Source organism: Bos mutus, chromosome 18 (assembly GCF_027580195.1).
Source record: "Bos mutus isolate GX-2022 chromosome 18, NWIPB_WYAK_1.1, whole genome shotgun sequence".
In the NCBI taxonomy this organism is placed as follows: Eukaryota; Metazoa; Chordata; class Mammalia; order Artiodactyla; family Bovidae; genus Bos; species Bos mutus.
In genome coordinates this window covers 14,234,000-14,254,166 of record NC_091634.1, presented here as the reverse complement: position 1 = coordinate 14,254,166, position 20,167 = coordinate 14,234,000, and the positions used below count along the sequence as shown (strand labels likewise).

The window sequence follows — 20,167 nt, the reverse complement described above, 5'->3', positions numbered from 1 at the left end:
TCCACCCTTTTCAGGGCTCGTGGGCCCTCTGGGGGCCGGGCTGCCCCCTCACCCCTTCTCTTCATGTCCCCCAGGGTCTGATCTCAGCCCACGACCAGTTCAAGTCGACGCTGCCAGATGCCGACAGGGAGCGGGAGGCCATCCTGGCCATCCACAAGGAAGCCCAGCGGATCGCCGAGAGCAACCACATCAAGCTCTCGGGCAGCAACCCCTACACCACTGTCACTCCCCAGATCATCAATTCCAAGTGGGAGAAGGTAGGCGACACCCAACCATCCACCCACTGGCATGCCGAGGAGGGGCTGCCAGGCGAAGGGCTGACCCCTGACTGCCCCTGCCCACATGCCCCCCTCCCCCCCACCAGGTGCAGCAGCTGGTGCCCAAGCGGGACCACGCCCTCCTGGAGGAGCAGAGCAAACAACAGTCCAACGAGCACCTCCGCCGCCAGTTCGCCAGCCAGGCCAATATTGTGGGGCCCTGGATCCAGACGAAGATGGAGGTGAGGGCCAGTCGTCCCAGCCCTGCCACCCCGCCCGCCCCCCCGCCACACCCCAAGAATCTCTTGGCAAAATTGAGCAAGAGCCCCCGCTGAATGGGAGGCTGCCCACCCCTGGCAGGAGGTCCGCAGTGCTCTGTGAGGCCAGTGGACTTGGGGGCCTCGTGGGATCGGGAAGGTTATATCGATGGAAATGGCAGTGCCGTCCAGCGCAAGACTGTGCTAGGGGTCAGGAGAGGCGGTCTCAAGTCGACTCTGCCCTCAGCTGCTGCTCTGGAGTCAGGCACACGTAACCTCTGTTCCTCAGTGTTGTCATCCCTGAAAGGGGACGGGGACTGTTACTTCATTTCCTCAGCGAACAGTTGGGCACCGCCCTGCGCCAGCCCCATCGTGAGCACCGCGGTGTCGCTGTGACCAAGGTGGTCCGAGCTCAGACCCTCATGAGCACACGCATTGCGCCCTGGTGATTCAGCCGCGGGGACGCTTGTAACCATGCCCCTCAATGCCCTTTGGGCTACTGCTGACCAAGTGGCGTCACTGAAACTCACGACCAGTCCGAGAGGTCTGGGCAGGCAGCCCAGGGCATAGTACCAGCCGCCGTGGCGGGGCGAGGCGTGGGGGCGCTCAGGAGCCCGGGTTCTGAAGCGGGCCAGGCCTGGGTTCCCAGCCCGGCTCTGCCTTGTACTGTGATAAGCTGCCCTTTCCTGGCCTCAGTTTCCAGCTCTGCAGAAAGGGCTTGTCCCAGGCTTGGGCTTCATAGGGAGGGAGCTGTGGGGGTGGACCTGTGAAGTGCTGGGGCAGAAACTGATCACTGCTGCTGCGCTGGAGGGCGGGGCTGGGGGGACAGTCGGTGAGCGGCAGGCCTTCTGGGAGAGGACCCCCAGGCTGGAGGCGGCCTCTCCGCTGCCACCACCACCACCACCAGTCCGCGGTGCGGTGGCCAGCGACAGGCCGCCTCCCGGTGGCTGGTGGTGGCCGAGGGCCCGCCAGCCCCAGCCCAGCGCCGCCGTCCTCTGTGCAGGAGATCGGGCGCATCTCTATCGAGATGAATGGGACGCTGGAGGACCAGCTGAGCCACCTGAAGCAGTATGAGCGCAGCATTGTGGACTACAAGCCCAACCTGGACCTGCTCGAGCAGCAGCACCAGCTCATCCAGGAGGCCCTCATCTTCGACAACAAGCACACCAACTATACCATGGAGGTGCGCCCTGCTCGCCCTGCCAGCCCGAGCCAGGCTGCCGCCTTCTTCCGAGTGGTTTTTGCCCTGTAGAAAAGCCGGCTCCCGCTTCCTCTCTCTCCTCTTTCACTCTGACCGCAGAGACTGGATCCCATGTTCATATTTTTTGAAAGGTTGACTTCCTTACCAGTACTCTCCCATCACCACGATAACACACATTTCAGGACAAGCTCCTGGAGAGCCGGGAGGGCAGCGGCACCTGCCCCCTAATACGGCCTCAGCCATTTGATCCTTTGGTCCTTGCTTGAGGGCGTGGGTCCAGCCAGTGTGTGCAGAAGTCCCAGCATAGGGCTGGTTGCTGTCAGACTGGCAGCTTGAAATGATCCCCAGTGATAAGCCCTGAGATCATGCAAATCCGAGGGTGCCACTAAATAAAAGGAATGGAGAGGAGTTTCCCCAGAAAGCTAGATAAGCGTTGCCTGGAACATCTCTGCAGAGTTCCCACGAGGATCCTGGCATGGGTGTCAGGCCCCAGTCCTCTGCTGCCTCGTGACTGGGACGTGCACAGTGGGACGTGAACCAGGGCCCTGGTGGTTGGGCAGAGGCAGGCGTGTGGCTGTGTCCCTGTGTGCACGGGAGTGCGTGGGGCTGGGTTGGCACTGGGAGAGGGTTAGGAGAAACCCAAGTCTGACCCCCCTGAGCTGCAGCTACTGTGGTACCACTGGCCCAGCCCGCACTCACGCCCTGGTTCCTCCCCAGCACATCCGGGTGGGCTGGGAGCAGCTGCTCACCACCATCGCCCGCACCATCAACGAGGTCGAGAACCAGATCCTCACCCGTGACGCCAAGGGCATCAGCCAGGAGCAGATGCAGGAGTTCCGGGCGTCCTTCAACCACTTCGACAAGGTGAGCGGCTCCCTCAGCCCCCGTCTTCCCTCCCTCCCCGCTGTCACCTCCCACCCCGCCCCCTCCGTCTTTACATCTGTCTGTCTGTTCACATCACGGTCCCTGAGTATCAGAGGCCACTCACGGGTTGACAGGGACCCAGCTTCCCTCAGGAGAAGAAAGGGGAACCCCTGGCTCTGTCCCTGGGGCTGTGTCTCCTCACCCACCTGCCAGGGCAACCCTGAACGGACAAGTGCCAGCACCCTGGGGATCCAAGACAGACAGACATCCAGACAGGTGCCAGCACCCCCGGGGATCCAAGACAGACAGACACACAGACAAGTGCCAGCACCCCCAGGGATCCAAGACACACACACTCACTGTTCTTAAAAGTCAGACGTGGTCTGGTAGCCCCGTTAGAGGGGCCCCGAACGCCAGTTCGCCCCAGGCCCTCCCTGCCGGACCTGAGGTGTCGTCCGCCTGCCCTCCGTGGGAAGGATGTACTCCAGGGGTTAGCAGGGCCCTGCATTCCACACAGGAGGGGCAGTCCCCTCTCTCCCACCCCAGATCCTGGAGGCCAGGACAGCTCCCCCGTTCCCTCCCAGGAGTCCTGGGTCTTGAGTCCTGCACCTCTCAGCCCCCGCCCCTGCCCTGGCCCAGAGGAGGCGGGGTGAGGCCTCTGACCACCCTCCAGGCCCCCACCCCGGCCATCACTGTGTCCTCGTCACCTCTAACTCTGTGTTTCCCTTCCCCCCGTGTGTCCCCCTCCCCTGCCCTCTGCATGTGACCCCGGCCCCCGGCCCCGCCTCTGCCGGCCTGGTCTCCACACCGCCCACCCCTCGTGCACACCTGCCTCCGGATGCCGCCGGCAGGACCACGGCGGGGCGCTGGGGCCGGAGGAGTTCAAGGCCTGCCTCATCAGCCTGGGCTACGACGTGGAGAACGACCGGCAGGTACGCGCCCCCGGGGCCCCAGCGGACCGTGGCATTAACTGCTCTTCTCTCTCTCTCTCCTTCTCTCTGTCTCCCTTCCCTCGGCCACCCCACCCCTCGCCATCGTGTACCATCTCACCGGCTCTCTTGCCTCCTCCTCCCTGCCCTGTGTCTCTCCGGACGCCTGCCCCCTTACCTGGTCTCTCGGGGCCGCCTCTGTCTACCCTGCTCCCGCCACTGTCCTGTCTCCCCGCTGTGCGCACGGGGCGGCCCCTCTTGCCTACTCTGGGCCTGGCCTCCTCTGCTGTCCCTGGGTCCTGGAGCAGAAGCAGACAGGCAGCATGGACTCCGATGACTTCAGGGCTCTGCTTATCTCCACAGGATACAGCCTGGTATGCCGCCTCTGCCTGCCCTGCTGCTCGGCCTTCCCGCCCCACCCCTGCCCCCCTCTCACCCTCCTCACCGCCTCCAGAGTCTCCGTGTCCTCGGGGACCCTCCTCCACCAGAGCAGCGCAGCCTGGCTTCCCTCCTCCTCCTCCTCCGCTGCCTCTGCTGGGTGGGGTCCCTCCGACGACGCCCCTGCCCCCCAGAGCCTCCCACCTCCTGCCCTGGAAATCTCCGGAGAGAGGAGGCCAGGCCTCCCACGCTCCCCGCTTCTCTTTCTCTCTCTTTCTCTCTTTTCTTCCTCGCCCTCCAGAGCTAACTTGTGAGCCAGGGCTGAGGAGCAGTAGGCCTGTTTGATCCTCACCCCAACTCCCCACTTCCCAGGATCATGGGAGGGGCGGAGCGAAGGGCGCATGGGGCGGCGGGCCCTGGGGGAGCCGGGACCCTCAGAGGCCTGCTGATGGCACCGGTCCCGTGTGCTGGGGCTAGGCCCTGCTCTCCCGGCCCCACGTTCTAGCCACTGGGCCAGGCCCGGCCTGCCCTGCGCTACTCAAGAGCCACCTGTCCCCCGCCCACCCCCCCTCGCAGGGCGATGCCGAGTTCAACCGCATCATGAGCGTAGTGGACCCCAACCACAGCGGCCTCGTGACCTTCCAAGCCTTCATCGACTTCATGTCGAGGGAGACCACCGACACAGACACGGCCGACCAGGTCATCGCCTCCTTCAAGGTCCTGGCTGGGGACAAGGTGAGCCAGACACCCAGCAGGCAGGCACTCGGGGGCCGGGTGGGCCAGCATACATGCCAGGGGCGGGTGGGGGTGACCCAGATTCCTGCCCTGCTGCCCCCCAGAACTTCATCACAGCTGAGGAGCTGCGGAGAGAGCTGCCGCCCGACCAGGCCGAGTACTGCATCGCCCGCATGGCGCCCTACCAGGGCCCTGACGCCGTGCCCGGCGCCCTCGACTATAAGTCCTTCTCCACAGCCCTGTACGGAGAGAGCGACCTGTGAGGCCCCGCTCGGAGAACCCCCGACCAAACGCCCCCCTCCTCACAGCCTCCCGGAGGGGCTGGGGGAGCCCTTCCATCCCACCTCCCCACCACGAGGGCCCCCGGCCCGCTCCTCTGACTCTGTATCTATGCAAAGCACTCTCTGTCGGTCTTGCTGGGGGGGCGGGTGGGCAGGGAGGGGCTGGGGCAGGCTCTCTCCTCTCTCTCTGTGGTCGGCCGCAAGGCTCTCCCTCCCCCTGGATGGGGGCCGGGAGGCTTACCGGGGTCAGCGCTTCTGGTCTGGTAAATATATATGATGTATTGTTTCGTTTGGGGTTTTTTTTTTTTTTCTAACTTTGTGGAGGGAACAGTGGATCCTCACAGCAAAACAGGCCCCCTCCAAGCCCTAGAAACGGCACCCCCACCCCTTCTCCCCCGAGGTCCCTTCACGGCCTCCCACATCCAGGCCAAAGCCCGACGTGCCTTGTCCAGGAACCGCCGAGCCTGCGATGGGCCCCGCAGAGGGTGCCCGGGCCGCCCGGCAGGAAAGAGGACCTGCCTGCTCCGTCTCCCCTCCCCTCCAACTTGGTGTTGCCAGGACGTGAGGGGCTTCAGCTCAGTCTCCTCCTCTTCTGCGATAGGAGTGGGGCCAGGCAGAGCAGCCTCCGGCCCTCACCCCCAGACACCCCCCTCTTTGCTTTGTCTGGACCTGTGTATCTCTTCAGATTTTCTAAGGACCACCCCCCTTCCCCAAACCACCCCCCTTCCCGACACACACACACACACACAAATTTACAAAAAAACAAAAGCTATTAAAAAAAAAACCTTTCAGAAAATTCCTATTTACTTTATTAACTTACGGATTTATTATATAAATATATATTCACCTAGCAACATATCTTCGCCGCCTCTTGCTCTCATAATGAAGACATAGCTGATTGGCTCCCCTCCCCCAGCCCCTCCCCGATTCTCTCTGATGTCTGCCGTCGGGCATGGGTCTCTGGGGACGCTCCTGAGGTGGAGGGTGGGCTGCTGCCCTAGCTGCCTGTTAGTGGATGGTTTTGCTCTCCCTTCCCTAACCACCACCCTCCGCCTTATTTTTTTGAGTTTATTCTTGATTTTTTTTTTTTCCCCCGGTTTCTGGATAAACCTCCCTTCTGGGAACAAGATAATAAAACATGTAATATTTTTAAGAAGGATTCCTACAGCGTCCTGTTTTTCTATCCCTGTTCTCCACTTCTTTGGAGAGTGATGACGGAGCACCCCTTCCCAGAGCGAAGTGGGGGCTTGGGCGTGCCCTAGTCCTTGTTCCCGTGAGTGTGTGAGCATAGGGGTGCCTCTGGGGACCCACTCTGGGCCAGCCACTGTTCTCAGCGTGTAATGTGGGCAGACTCATGCAGCCCGCACAGGGCAGGCGCCATGACCCTGCCCGAGGACAAAACAGAGGTGCAGGGACTTGCCCAGTGTCACCCAGCCAGTGAGGGGTGGGGCCTGAAATCCGCTCCAGGCAGGCTGGCGCCCAAGGCCGCGCTTGCCCACTGTCAGAGCAGCTGTTCCCTCCCCGCGGTCCAGGCTGGGATGGGGGAGAGGCAGGGCTCCAGGGGCTGAGATCTAGGAGAAGGTGGCCACCTGCATCCACTGGGCGAGAGGAGACAGCAGAGATGAGGCTAGGGGGCTCCCGGCACTCCCCCACCCACGCCCTGCATTCCAGGCTCACCTGTCTGTGGGTCAGGCAGACGACCCCCTCGCCCCCATCCAGGTGCTGGCTGCAGTGGCCTGTGCAGAGAGGGGTGAGGTGAGGGCCCACCTCCCTGGTCCCGCAGCCGCGGAGACCACCTCCTTTTGCCCCATCGGCGCCGGGGAGGGCACTCACGGAAGACGCAGATGAGCTGGGCCATGCAGGACACGAAGCGCTCAAAGTCCACACGCAGGCGGCTGTCACGGTATCGGCTCGTGAGAGCCTGGGTCAGCTGGTTGTTCAGGTGGAAGCCTGGGGGAGGCCACCTCTGAGGCCCAGCTGCCCCCTGAGCCCACTCCGGGTCGCACCACCCCCTCTGACTACCCAGGGAATGCAGGCACACTTCAGGGGGCCTGGTCCCATCTCTGCAGTCCCGGTTCTGCCTCATCCCAGCTTTGAGGCTCTGGGGCAACTCCCTTCATTTCTCTGGGCCTGTCATGGGAACTAGGTCAGCCCTGACCCCATGAGCGTGTGAAGGTGTTAGATGTCGAGAGCTTAGGACAGTATCCGCCAGCACATTGTTAACTATGTCAGTGTCGTTATCCCTTTAAACTCTGAGAATTTCTGCTAATAGACACTGGAGAATACCTCCGTGCAGCAAAGCATTTTTGCCAGTCCCATATGGAGTCAATATCTTGACACTCCACATCAGGTGCCATTTCTGGAGTTTAGAAATATCTCTGGGGTTCTACCCTGGTGGGCCAGTGGTTAAGACTCCTGCTCTCCCACTGCACGGGGCATGGGTTCAATCTCCGGTCCCTGGTCAGGGACCTAGGATCCCGCATGCCATGAGGCATGGCCAAAAATAAAGCAAAAATATATATGTGTGTGTGTGTGTGTGTGTGTATTTAAGGCTTCTTTGACAAGGAATTTCAAGAGAGGCCTTTAAAAGCTGGTACTTGTGAACCCCCTTACTAAGGTTGCTGGGCCCTAGTGACCATGACCTCCTGGTTACCCCTCCCCAGGGCCCTCATTGTCCCGAGGCACCTGGTGGCCCACACAGGCTATGCCTAATCTCCTGCTCCCCTCACCCACCCACGCCCACTTGACCTAGGGCTTTGTTTTGCTGCCTTCACCACTTGATGGTCCCTCCGCCCAGAACACCATGTCCTACTCTGGTACACACCTCCTCCAGGAAGTCCTCTCAGATATTCAGCCCCACCCCCACAAGCAGCATCAAGCTCCCCGTCTGGGCTCCCACAGCTCCCTGCGCCTCCACGTCCCTGCCCTGACCATACCCCTTCCCAGCTGTCACTGGCATTAGTGACTGTCACTGGCATTAGTGGCTCTGGGAATAAGCAGGGGAGAGGTCTGGAAAAGGTGCCTGGTCACCACAGAATCCCCAGCATCAGCCAGCACAGGGCCTGGAGCAGGGCGGGATTCGGGAGTGTTCCTGGAGCAGTGGACAGGATAAGGTCAGAGCAGGTTCTGCCAGGCCCCCCAGCGCAGAGCTGCCAGGGTCTTCCTGCCATGGCTTCCTGCTGGCCACTCCCTGGCATTCCCTCCACTACACGCAGCCTTCCGCTTGCCTGCCAGCTCCAGCCTCACACACACCCTGATCCTGGACTTGTCTCTCCCTCCTCCGGCTGATAAGTACTAAAGAGCTGTCCTCCCGAGGCTCTCCTGTCTTCCCCCACCAATCTCCTCTCTGACCACCTCTTCCTCCCTACTTGGCCCCAGCCATACCATCCCCCCCAACCCCTCCTCAGTCCTCCTCTCCATCATTGAGCCCAGTCGTTCACTCCTCTGTCTTCACACTGGCCTCCATAGCGCCTTTTCACTGCCTTTCCCTCTGTCTGGACGGCTCTTCCTCAGCGTCCCCGAGGCTCACTCCCCGTCCTTCGGATCTCTGCTCAACCATCACTTCAGCGAGGCCTTCCCTGCCCGCCCTGTCTCAACCCACACCCCGCTCGCTGCATGTCCCAGCACCCTGGCCTGCTTCCTTTTCCACCACAGAACTCCTCACCAGCGGACATTCTGCTTGGTGTATCTGCACCACCAGAATGTCAGCCTTATGAGAGCACTGTTTTCTGCCTAGACTGACACCAACCCCCTACCGAGGGATACTGAATGAATAGCACAGCCTTCCATCTTCCCCTCCTGTCTACCTGGGGCTCTTTCTCAGGCTCACATCTCCCCATCTTCTCTGACTCCATCTCCCCTTCTGTCTTCTTGTTCAGTTGCTCAGTCACGTCTGACTGACTGCGACCCCATGGACTGCAGCACGCCAGGCTTTCCTGTCCTTCACCATCTCCTGGAGCTTGCTCAAACTCATGTCCATCGAGTCAGTGATACCATCCAACCATCTCATCTTCTGTCGTCCCCTTCTCCTCCTGCCCTCAATCTTTTCCAGCATCAGGGTCTTTTCTAATGAGTCGGCTCTTGAGTTCCTTTCTTTTCTTGTATCTCCCTGGACGTTTGACCCCGCCCTTCTGCCTCTCAGACTCTGGGTCACATCCCCCCAGCCTCCCATCCCTCCATGTTGCATCCTTCCTTTTGCTATGGCCGATGAGCCCTGGGGTGGGGGGTGAGGTCTGGCAGTTCTGTGTCTGACCCCAGCCTCCACTCCTTCCATGCAAGGTGAGATGGAGGGCAAATTGCACTCGCACACCTTTTCTAACTGTGTGGCCCTGGAAAAGTGTGGGTCTCTGACTCTGTGCCGTGGCTAGGGATTTGTGCTCCCACGCAAATAGAAGGGGATTGTTCTATGTCTCCTGCAAGAACTCGGGAAGGCTCCAGTGAGAGCCTTCATTTAGGTGACCTGGCCTGAGTGAACAGAAGCTTAGTTCCCAGCATTAAGCCCTGTGGGCGCCATTCCACAGGCTCCTTCCTGCCACCCTCTGTATGAGCCATTTTGCAGAGAGGAAAACAGAGGCTCCAGGAGGTGGACTCAAGAGCCCAGGGCCACCCAAGGAGTCCAGGACATTCTACTCTGAGGCCTTGTGGGCTGGGGACTCTCAGACACCAGTTCCCAAGGCCTCCCCTTCCTCTCGGGGAAGGCCCCACTCCCACAGCGCCCTCCTCCCCCCACACAGAGGAGTCCCCCCCTTCGGACCTCTTTTAGGGTCACCCAGTTCCTACACAAACTAAGGTGTGGGCTTTGTGGGTGCGGGGGAGGGGTGTGGGGGAGGTAGGGGAGCAGATCCATCCCCAGGAGCCCCCAGGACCTCTGTCCATACCCGCCGCATTCAGCGCCAGCCTCAGCTCATAGGAGTTCATGGTTCCAGAGGCGTCCTCGTCGAACTTATCGAATGTGGCCTGGGCAGGGAGGTCTGGGTCAGTCCCATCCCCAGGTCCCAGAGCACCCACAAGAAGGCTGAAAGCGGGCCTGAGTTCCCACCCGCCTCCCTTTCTTCCTGGCTTTTCCATGCCAGCAGCTGAACCACTTTGGGTCTCTGTTGCCCACTCTGTAACGTGGGAATACCAGTACCAGCGGTAATAGAGGGGTTGTGGGGACAAGGTGAGACTCTATCCACAAAGGGCTCGTGAACAGTAGCTTGTCACTTGTGTGTGTGAAGGCCTGCGACCGTTTTCTCCTCACAGAGGTCCAGAGCAGCAGGAATGACAGCCTCCCAGCCATACACCAGCAAAGGCCCGCTCAGGTCACACAGCCAGCAAGGGGCTGAGCTGGGAGCTGGGGTTCCAGCCCAGGATCAGAGTTTGCTCTTGACCCTTGAGCTATTTTAGTGCCCCCTAAAGGGACAAAGTGGCGCTAGTGGTAAGGAACCTGCCTGCCAATGCAGGAGACAGACGCGGTTCGATCCCTGGGTCGGGAAGATCCCCTGGAGGAGGGCATGGCAACCCACTCCAGTATTCTTGCCTGGAGAATCCCATGGACACAGGAGCCTGGCGGGCTATTGTCCATAGGGTCACAAAGACTCAGACACGACTGAAGCGACTTGGCACACACATGCAAAGGGGCAACTAGGGTGGTAGGGGCAGGGGCATCCTGGAGGTTGGTGTGGTGCTGGCCGGTTCCCCCTTCTCCCCTGGGATCCCGCTAGCCCACAGCGCACCTAGGTCTATTAGTAAAGGTTCCTGGCCCTCCAGGAGGAGGTGCCCTGCCCAGTGCCCCACCTTACCTGCCACTCCAGGAGGTGGCCCCAGAGCTGCTGGAAGTGGTACAAGTCCAGGCTTCCCCCATGCTGGGGAGGGAGCATCTGGTTAGGGTCAGTGTCTCCAGAAGGGGAGCCGAGGCCATTCCCCCTCCCTGGGCACTGCCCCCATCGTATACCCCAAAACATTGCAGCAGCTGCTCACAGGTCCTGAGCCCGATTTCTCTGGGGGTCTGGGCATGAGCCCTGGCTACAGGGAAAACAAAAAGATAGCACTTCCCACATCCTGGTCATCATGGTAAGTGCTCAGGATTATTGTTATCTCTGAAAGTCCTGCAACTGATGGAAACTAGCAGAGCTGGGATTTGAACCCAGGCAAGGCGGTCTGAGTCAGTGCTTAGGGCAGCGACACTCCCTGCTTCTCCCTTAGAGGAACGGAGGCTTATGAGTGGCCATGGCCTTGGCCACAGGTCCCATCACAGGATCCACAGTTCTGGCCACAGGGGAGGTGCTGGCAAGCTGAAGCCAGGGTTCCCGTGGCCTTTCTCCCAGCAGCATCGTGGCTGGACACACATGGGGGTTCTGGGGATCCACTCTTGGTCCCCAACTCACCAGGCTCCAGGGCGATGCTTAACAAGATCTGGAGCTGAGGGGCGCCAAGTTCTTCCTCCTGGCGAGGACAGAGATGGTTGTGAGGCTGCACTCAGGTAGTCATTCAACAAATAGCCCAGGGCAGGGGGGCCCAGACAGCATGCCGGGAGGTGCTGGGACATGGCAGAGCCTGAGAGAGCCCCGGGCCTGGCAGAGCTCCTGGTCCATGGAGGGAGAGAGACGTGTCCACAGAGAGGTCAGGGTTGCAGTGGGGAAGCCCTGGGCTGCTGGAACTCTCACAGGGCAAGTGGCTGGCCAGCCTGGGGAAAGAAAAGGCCTCTGCCTGGCAGGGGTTGTGAAGGGAGAGAAAGCAGTCCAGGATACAGATGGAGCAAAGGCCCTGTGGCAGGGAAGAGCTGTGAGGGTTTTGGCAAAAGAAGTTCATGATATTTAAGCACAGAGAGACTGGGAAACTAAAGTAAAATGAGATGTTATATGACGAGGGAGGGAAGAGGAGGGAATCCACTTAGCCCTGCCCCACCTCCTCACCTCTCCTGCCAGCTCCTGAAAAAGCTGCTGCAACTCCAGCTCCAGGGGAATGTAGGGGACCTGTGGGGTTGGGTAGTTTACTTCTGGCCAAGAAGTTCCACGCCGTCCCCTTCCCCCGCCTCTCCCGCCCACATACACACACCATAGCGCCCCTTTCCCAGAGCCGCGCCTCACCATAAGGGCGTGCAGGTCGGCGCTGATCACGTCATCTACCTCCCTGCAAATTACAGACGGGAGATGGGGGAGGGGGCTCTCACCCCGCGGCTGAGGATATGGAGCACTCGGGGTCTCAGCTGAGACTCAGGTGGGGTTTAGGTGGGATCCTGGGGGCCGGGGCTGACGCAGGCTGGGCTGGGGATCCCGGGGGGCGGGGCTGGGGATCCCGGGGGCGGGGCTAGGGATCCCGGGGGCGCGGCTGGGGATCCCGGGGGCGGGGCTGGGTGTCCAGCTCACACGGCAGTGTGGCGGCGCTCAGAGAACACGCGCAGCGTAAAGTCGGCCTCATCGCCGGCACGGGCGGCGCTGGGCACCACCAGGTAGTGGCCCGGGCGCAGGCGGCAGCGGCGGCTCACGTCGCGGCGGGCGCAGAATGGTGAGCGGTCGGCGCGCAGCAGGCCGGACAAATGCGCGCGACTCCTCGGGGAGTCCCACAGGCCCAGTAGCTGGGGGGGATAAGGCAGCGTGACCACCACCGTCCAAGTTCACCCCATCCGACCTCCGACCCACTGCACCCTCCACACCGCCCTGGACAAACCCACTGGTCACCGATCACCCCAAGTGCGCCTCAGGCCCCCAGGTTGTAGGAGCCGCTGGGGCTGGTTCAGGGATGGATGGAATCTGGGGGTCCTTTCTGATACCCACCTCCTCTGGGATCTGCAAGAAGGAAGAGCCAGGGGAGTCAGGGCCAAGGGGCGGAGCCCTTCCCTGCTGCCTCCACATCCCTGCCTCTTTTCTTCCCACCCCACCCCTTCTAAAGGCCCTGCCCCTTAGTTCCTGACCTAGCCCCTCCTGCCCACCCCCTCCCGTCTGTGCCCTCAAGTGCCTTCTCTGCTCCTGGGTCCACTCCCAACTCCTCAGCCTTTTCTCCAGCCCTTTCTCTGACTCCTTTCCCTCTGCCCTCTGCCCCTCAGTCTCTCTCTGCGCACTCCCTAGCCCTTCAGCCTCTCCTTGAATCTCTGACGTCCTCAACTGTCTCCTGACCCTGACCCTTGGCCCCCATCCACTACCCCTTCGGCCTCCCCAGCCCCTCTCCACCCCCTCGGATCCCGCCTTGGCCTCCTGTACCTCCATGCCTCTGTGTCTTCCCCTCGCCCCCCACTGCCTCTGCTCAGCCCGGGGTCCCACCTGGAACACGTGGAAGCCCACGGTCAGGTATCTGAGGCCCTGGGCCCTCAGGCGCCGCTGGTTGCGCTGGATGAGTGACAGGAGAACAGTGCATTTGGGGGTGCGAGCACCCCGTGCGGGGCCCCGTGCCCCTGCTGCCCCCCAGCACCCCAAGGACCCATCCTCTTCCTCATCCTCTTCATCAGGCTCCAGCAGCGTCAGCCGGAACTGGGGGTTAGTCCAGAAGGTTTCTAGGAAAGGACAAAGAGACAGGGTTACCCAGCCTGCCACAGCCCCACCCCTCCTTGCCTTTGGGGCCCCCTTCAGGCCTCACCGGCACCAGGCTGGCTCCCGCCAGAGTTGAAGCCGCGCACCCAGCGGCCTTGGAAGGTGTGGATGTGCCAGCCGCCTCCAGCCGGGCTGGGGCCTAGCACCTCGGGGCTCAGCGAGCAGATCTGGATGGTGTCGAAGTGGCGGAAGAAGTCCAGCAGCTCCATCCTGGACGGTGGCTGGTGGTCAGACCCTGCCCGGGCCCTCACCTCCCCAGGGCCCTAGTCCCCCAAATTATCCCATGACCCCCTCAATCACAAAGCCCCCTGAATTCCTTAAATGTTGCCAGTTACACATCAGTCCCCCAAATTAGACCCCTCCAGCTCCCCTAGTGCATGCTGTGCAAAATCACTTCAGTGGTGTCCTGCTCTTTGTGATCCTGTGGACAGCAGCCTGCCAGACCCCTTTGTTCATGGGATTCTCCAGCAAGAATACAGGAGTGGGTTGCCATGCCCTCTACCAGAGGATCTTCCCGACCCAGGGATTGAACCCAGGTTTCTTATCTCCTGCATCAGCGGGTGGGTTCTTTACCACTAGCGCCACCGGCTCCCCTAGATTTCTCCCCAAATATTGAGACCTCAGACTCTCTATTACTAACAAGCATCCTTCAGCCCCTCAATTTGCCAATTTCAAGAAATGCCCCCGATGTCACCAACTCTCCCTCAATTGTGCTAAATATCTCTTCAACCTGTTGAAGATTACTATGCTTCCCAATTCCCCTAATATTACTGCTAATTCTTCAGCTCCCCAAAATAGAACCCAGCTTCCCAAATTACCACGGATATGGTCAGTTTCTCTGCCACTTAGGACTTATCCCCATGAACTTCTCCCGTGTCCCTTCAAGTGGGGCTTGCCCCCTCCCTGACCCCAGTAGCCTGGCACCCCTTGCCCAGGCAGACCTGGGACCCTGCCCCACTCACCAGAACTCACCATCCTCCTTTTTCACCAGCAAGGCATCTCGCCACTCTGTAGGGAGTGCATCCCAGCGTGGGCAGCTGGAGAGACTGAGGTGTAAGGGGTGGGCGGGGGGGAGCCGAGCCACCCACCCACCCCAGATCCATCCCACCTGTCGCTCCAGGCCCCATTCCACTCCACTCGGCCCCATGGATTCCGCAGCCGCAGCAGCCGCACCCTGGTGAAGCCCAGTGACACCTAAGGAGGCATCGTCAGTGGGGAGTTTGGTGCCCAGACACACCTTGCCAGCCCACCCTGGGGATTCCTCACCTTGTGTGTGCCCGTGACTGAATATGCGTGTCCCTTCACCAGCCCGTCTTCTGTCCGGTACTCACCCCGATCACTCTGGGCAGAGGACAGGGGACAGTGAACCACAGTGGGGGACAGGAGGGTGGCTGCTCCTCTCTGCACTGCCACCTCCTGTCACCAAGACAGGAGTCACCCAGAGCACCTAACTCCGAGAGGGTCTGGGAGTTGGGGAGGGAAGGCAAGAGAAGGGAGAGAGAGAGGCAGATGGAGACAAGAGACTAAAATAGACGAGAGAGACAGAGAAATGGGAACAAAGAAAGATACAGAACAAAAACAGAAAGAAAAATACAGAACAGAGAGGAAAAGAGGCAGAGAAATGCACAAGACAACCAATAACTGAGCAGAGGATTAAGCAAATGAATGAGTTAGACTGGCTCAGTGTATGAGTATGGGATCAGGTCACAGATGGACATATGACCCAAACTGAGCCCATGAAAAGCAATCACAGAACATTCGTGGAACTTCTAAGAGGTACTTTTTTTCACCCTCCTCCCACCTGAGTATGGGCTTCCAGGTGGTGCAGTAGTAAAGAATCTGCCTGCCAATGCAGGAGACCCCAGAGACTCGGGTTAGACCCCTGAGTCATCCCCTGGAGTAGGAACTGGCAACCTGATCCAGTATTCTTGGCTGGAAAATTCCATGGACAGAGCCTGGCAGGCTACAGTCCGTGGGTGTCGCAAAGAGTCAGATATGACCGTGCAACTAAGCACATACCACCTGAGCAGTAGGAGGAACCTGCCTCTGTGGGGGTCACTTTTGTGCCCTTGAGAGAAAAGTTTGCAAGTGACTCTAACCCAGAAGCAGGAATTAAAAAAAAAAAAAAAAAAAAACATTCACAACATCCACTAAGCACCTGGATCCAGCTGTGGCTGAAGCTTAACTTGTTCTGAGAGCAAACAGATGTCCTTTTGACTGGCTCGTGTTATATTTGTGGGAGAGAATAAGCCAACAGTGAAAGCAGAGAGGAGAAGGACACAGGACACTGCCTCCTTCTAGTCATGACTGTGCTCAGATCCTGGTGTGGGGGCGGTCGTCATGGGAGTCTGACTCTCTCACCAGGGCAGTGGCCCCCACGAGGGACTCCTTGGCCAGGGCATGGCGCAGGATGGAGAAGAGGCCCGGAGGGTTTGGAGTGTCCTTCTTCAGGTAAAGCACCTCACCTACGCCCCCTGTGAAGTCCACAAAAGCCTCATTCATGTGGCCACCTCGCATCACCTCATAGGAGCCGTGGAGCCTGTGGGAGCAGGTCTGGGGTCAGACATCTGAGTCATGATGAGTATCTCGGGCAACCCCTGGGATGTGCGGGGTGGGGTGGGGCCCAGGCTGTGAGGTCCCAGTCTGAGGTCCCGGGGACTATGCCCGAAATTGGCAGACTCTTGAAAAAGGCACATCCTAGAAGCCCTGGAAAATCAGGCCGGTGGCTCCTAGGGCCACCAGGACTGCATGATTTGGGGCTCATAGAGTTCTGTCAGAATTCTGGACTTCCTGGGGGCTGTGTCTGATATTTTGAGTCTGTGGGAGATTTCTGCTTTGAGGGTGATCCCTGTGGGCCTTGTCAGGGATTTCAGAGCCGCAGAATGGGGAAAAGCAAAGACCTGAGGGTCCCGGGGATTACACCTGATATTTTGGAGGTATCTTGGGTTTCTCGATGGATCAGGAGAGACTGAGATTACAGGTTCTTCAAGGGTGACACCGGGGCCTGACATATGATATTTCAGGCTCCTTCAGAATTACGAGTGTTTGCTGCTGCTGCTGCTAAGTCACTTCAGTCGTGTCTGACTCTGTGCGACCCCAGAGACGGCAGCCCACCAGGCTCCCCCGTCCCTGGGATTCTCCAGGCAAGAACACTGGAGTGGGTTGCCATTTCCTTCTCCAATGCATGAAAGTGAAAAGTGAAAGTGAAGTCGCTCAGTCGTGTCCAACCCTCAGCGACCCCATGGACTGCAGCCTTCCAGGCTCCTCCGTCCATGGGATTTTCCAGGCAAGAATACTGGAGTGGGGTGCCATTGCCTTCTCCAATTACGAGTGTTTAGTGGGTATCTAAGAATATTTTGTGTAAAATATGGATGGAGGGAAGTGTTCATGATTTGGAAGTCATTAGGTGATGGTGTAACATGAGGGTCCTTGGTTTGAGATCTTTGGCGAAGTGTCTTGGGGATCCCAGAAGTCAGGGGGCTCCAGGGGTCCCCTGTGGCCTGAGGGCTGCTGGCTAGGACTTGAGGTTGCTGCTGGGGGCGTCAGGGTCCTTACTTAGCATAGGCCTTTTCCAGGAGCGGAGCCCAGAACTCGTTCCGCTGATCAGAGCACACGAACATCAGCTTCCCCTTGCACACAGGCAGCCTGTCGTCCACCACGACGTCCACCCAGTGGCCAAACTGCCAGAGCTGGTGGGGGGATGGGCAGGGCCGGGGCTCAACTTCCCTCCTCCAACCCTGCTGGGCTCCCAGCCCCTGCCCCCTGACCCGGCTGTACCAGTCCAGGAATTCCAGCCCCAAGGGGACAGCGTGAGCTATGAAATCCATGTCACCCTGGGGGAAAATGAGGCATGAACAAAGGAACCGAGCTTTACCTGGAAGTGGAAGACACCTGCGTAGCCATGTTGGAAGCCCTGTCCCGGGGGGACCACTCGGGACAGGAGTCGGGGGTACAGAGTGAGGGAGGCAGCGGCCGCAAGAAACCAGCAGTTACCTGGGAGGAAAGGCTGGGATTAAGGGAGTGGGGAAAGAAGGCACAAGGGGGAGAGGCTGAGAGGGGGATGGAGGGGGAATGGTGGCGTGGGGTGGGGCAGGGAGGCTGAGGCGGGCCGGCTGCAGTGTCCCACTGTGACTTGCGGGATCTGGGGGCTCAACATGGGTTCAGAGGTCTCACCCAGTCTCCCCTGACACACGTCTGTTCTACTCATGTCCTCACAGATGAACTGGGGCTCAGTGCAAAACTCCTGTGGGTGATGAGGGATTCCAGGCCTCAGCCAGGAAGGGGAGGGAAGGAGAAGCCAGGAGGTGAGATTCCTGGGTCCCCTCCTGCCCTCACAGCTCTGGAGTAATGAGCACCTCCAGCCCCATGAGAGGCTTGTAAAGCCTGGGGCAGGCGTTTGGCTTCCCTGGGCCTTCCCTGGGCCTCCCCTGACACAGGATGGCTGACTGTGCTCTGAGGTGGTCCCAGAGTGACACTTCCTCCCTCAGACCAGGAGCCCAGTCCTCAGCCCCTCCTCCCTCAGACCAGGAACCCAGCTCACAACCTTCCTCAGACCAGGAGCCCAGCTCCCAACTCCCTCCTCCCTCAGACCAGAGGCCCAGCTCCCAACCTCCTTCCTCAGACCAGAGGCCCAGCTCACAACCTCTTCCCTCAGACCAGAGGCCCAGCTCCCAACTCCCTCCTTCCTCAGACCAGGAACCCAGTCCTCAGCCCCCTCCTCCCTCAGACCAGGAGCCCAAACCCCATCCACACATTACGTGGGGCCTCTTCCATTCCACCCCTTTGGCCTTCTCCGAGTGGGGCCCCAGCTGGTCGTAGCCAAGGGCATCAGGGCCAGCAGGGAAGTAGGGGTCTTGGAACAGGATCCCCTCATCCAGGCAGGCTGCTCGGATTGCTTTGTAGTTCTGGCCCCGAAAGAGCTTTGGGCCCTTGGTTTCAGGCCCTGTCTCCTCGTTAACCAACTGGATGGTGACTCTCCTGCTGCCACACGCCATCCGGACACTGTGGGCTCACAGGCTGGCGTTGGGCCCTTTAACCTCCTGAGTCATGGGGGCGGGGCCTCCCCTCTATCTGAATGCAGATGGGGGTCTTTAAGCAGTGAAGAACCTTCCCTCATTAATACTAATTGAGGGTTTGGGGTTCCAGGGAGCAAGGACGCCTCTTCAGTGGTTTCTGCCTCAAGGCGTGGGCCCTTCAGGTGTGGCCAGGGTAGCAGCTTAATGGGCTTGGCCAGCAGTCGGTTTGGAAGGTGGGCAGAGCTGAGAAAGGACCAGATGCCATTGTGGGAGTGCCTAGAAGGAGGTCAGTGTAGAGGGCGTGTCTCTGCCAGCTTGTCCCTGCGTGCCTCCCTCTGTGGGAGGGAGGAAGGCAGGTTTGGGGAGGGAGACGTCTTTACCTCTGTGTCTCTCTGTCTCTCCATCTGACAGTTTCTCTCTCTACCTGCCATCATAACTCTCTTTTCTATTTTGGCCTCCATGTCTCTTTCTGTCCATCTTTCTTGGCTCATTTTGTCTTTTCTCCATTTTTTATTTATCTGTATCTGTGTCTCTATATCTCCTGCTACCTCCGTTTCTCTCTTTGCACCTCTTCCTGATTCTCTTTCTCTCTCTGTATCTATCTATCTTGTGCATGCCCCACTGTCTGTCCCTCGCCATTTTCCCCCTGTCACCTAAAGGGACTTTGAGCCCTCAGGACTCCTGTCTCTCCCCTCCTCTACAAGGCAGACCTCAACTTGGTTGCCCCAGGTTGACCGTGGAGGGGCTGCTCTGCACCTACTTGTCCTAGATGGGGAGCCAGGCCCACCAGTGGCCATGACACCCCATCCTGCCCATCTGTGGCTCAGGGCTCAGTGGAGCAGTGTTTTCCCAAAAGGATGATGGAGCTTGGTGGAATGGCTGGAAGAAGGACTTTGGTTCTTGTCTTCTTTGAAGAAAGAATTCAGTGAAGAGACCAAGAATAATGAAAAAGATAAAAGTGTTTATTAGGAACAAAGCACTTATAGCAGAGCAACAGGGATTGAGCACAATAGGGGCGGATTAGGTTGCTTGAATAGGGACAGTTATTAGGGTTGTTTTTTTTTTCTGGCCAGTCACCTCCATATATGGTCCTGGTATGGGCATGCATCTCTCAACCAAGATTGGATTCTAGCCTGTGTCTTCTCCCTCCTTTTGTCCTTGCCCTAGACGGAAGGCCTTCTCTGTGCATGCATTGAGTTGGGAAACCCATAAGATGCAGTGAATCAGGGCCCACTGCTCCTGCTGGTATCCTATCTTGGAGCATCAGCAGGAGACCAGCTGCAGCTGCTCAGCCTGGGGCCTGATCCTCTGTCTCAGATCCCTCCTGAGAGACATGGACCCCCCAAATCTTATTGGGAGGATGATGGACAATGGTCTATCTTCTGTAGCTTCTTCAGGCTGACATTGGGCTTATACACCCTACCTAATTGGGGCCATGGAACACTCTTGTCAAGGGGCCCCAGCACAGCTTCTGCTGTTTGGTTTGGTTTGGAGAGTCAGGATTGGTTTCAGAGAATCACTGGAATCCCTCTATCACCATCATCTTGAATTGCTGTAACCTGGAAAAAGCAAACTTAACAAGCAGATTAAAAAGACAAGCGTTGAAGATCACTCTGTGAACAGGCCTTTGCTCTACCCCTCAGATAAGGGGCTGTCCAAGGCCCCTCTTAACCCTAACATGGCCCAGAGGGAATCCAGAAAGTCTCCCCCGGAGTGGTGTAGGATGCTCAGGAAGAGCTAGAAAGG

The 20,167-nt window shown here is 59.2% G+C and overlaps 2 protein-coding genes across 3 annotated transcripts in view; one reads left to right on the top strand and one right to left on the bottom strand.

Moving 5' to 3' along the window:
* ACTN4 (actinin alpha 4) overlaps positions 1–6,061 on the top strand; it is a 73,862-nt gene extending 67,801 nt beyond the window's left edge. Inside the window, exons 15-22 of one of the 2 annotated variants that reach the window (XM_070387769.1) lie at positions 75–257; positions 365–499; positions 1,518–1,697; positions 2,433–2,579; positions 3,431–3,511; positions 3,817–3,882; positions 4,463–4,621; positions 4,726–6,061. In XM_070387769.1, the coding sequence (XP_070243870.1) occupies positions 75–257; positions 365–499; positions 1,518–1,697; positions 2,433–2,579; positions 3,431–3,511; positions 3,817–3,882; positions 4,463–4,621; positions 4,726–4,884 (1,110 nt within the window). In that variant the 3' untranslated portion in view covers positions 4,885–6,061. The remainder of the gene's footprint in view (positions 1–74; positions 258–364; positions 500–1,517; positions 1,698–2,432; positions 2,580–3,430; positions 3,512–3,816; positions 3,883–4,462; positions 4,622–4,725) is intronic. The other variant, XM_005910148.3, reaches the window with a different exon arrangement.
* Positions 6,062–6,473: 412 nt separating this feature from the next.
* Positions 6,474–18,400, bottom strand: CAPN12 (calpain 12). Its single transcript, XM_070387770.1, has 21 exons — positions 18,164–18,400; positions 17,580–17,649; positions 17,281–17,399; positions 16,962–17,095; positions 15,768–15,945; positions 14,673–14,747; positions 14,515–14,600; positions 14,369–14,443; positions 13,453–13,616; positions 13,140–13,369; positions 12,657–12,668; positions 12,249–12,457; positions 11,970–12,012; positions 11,796–11,855; positions 11,268–11,325; positions 10,835–10,905; positions 10,683–10,745; positions 9,780–9,858; positions 6,736–6,852; positions 6,580–6,638; positions 6,474–6,500 (listed from the first exon to the last, which is right to left on the bottom strand). Exons 1-21 carry the CDS (start codon positions 18,398–18,400, stop codon positions 6,474–6,476), a joined length of 2,166 nt encoding a protein of 721 aa, XP_070243871.1.
* Positions 18,401–20,167: the final 1,767 nt, after the last annotated feature.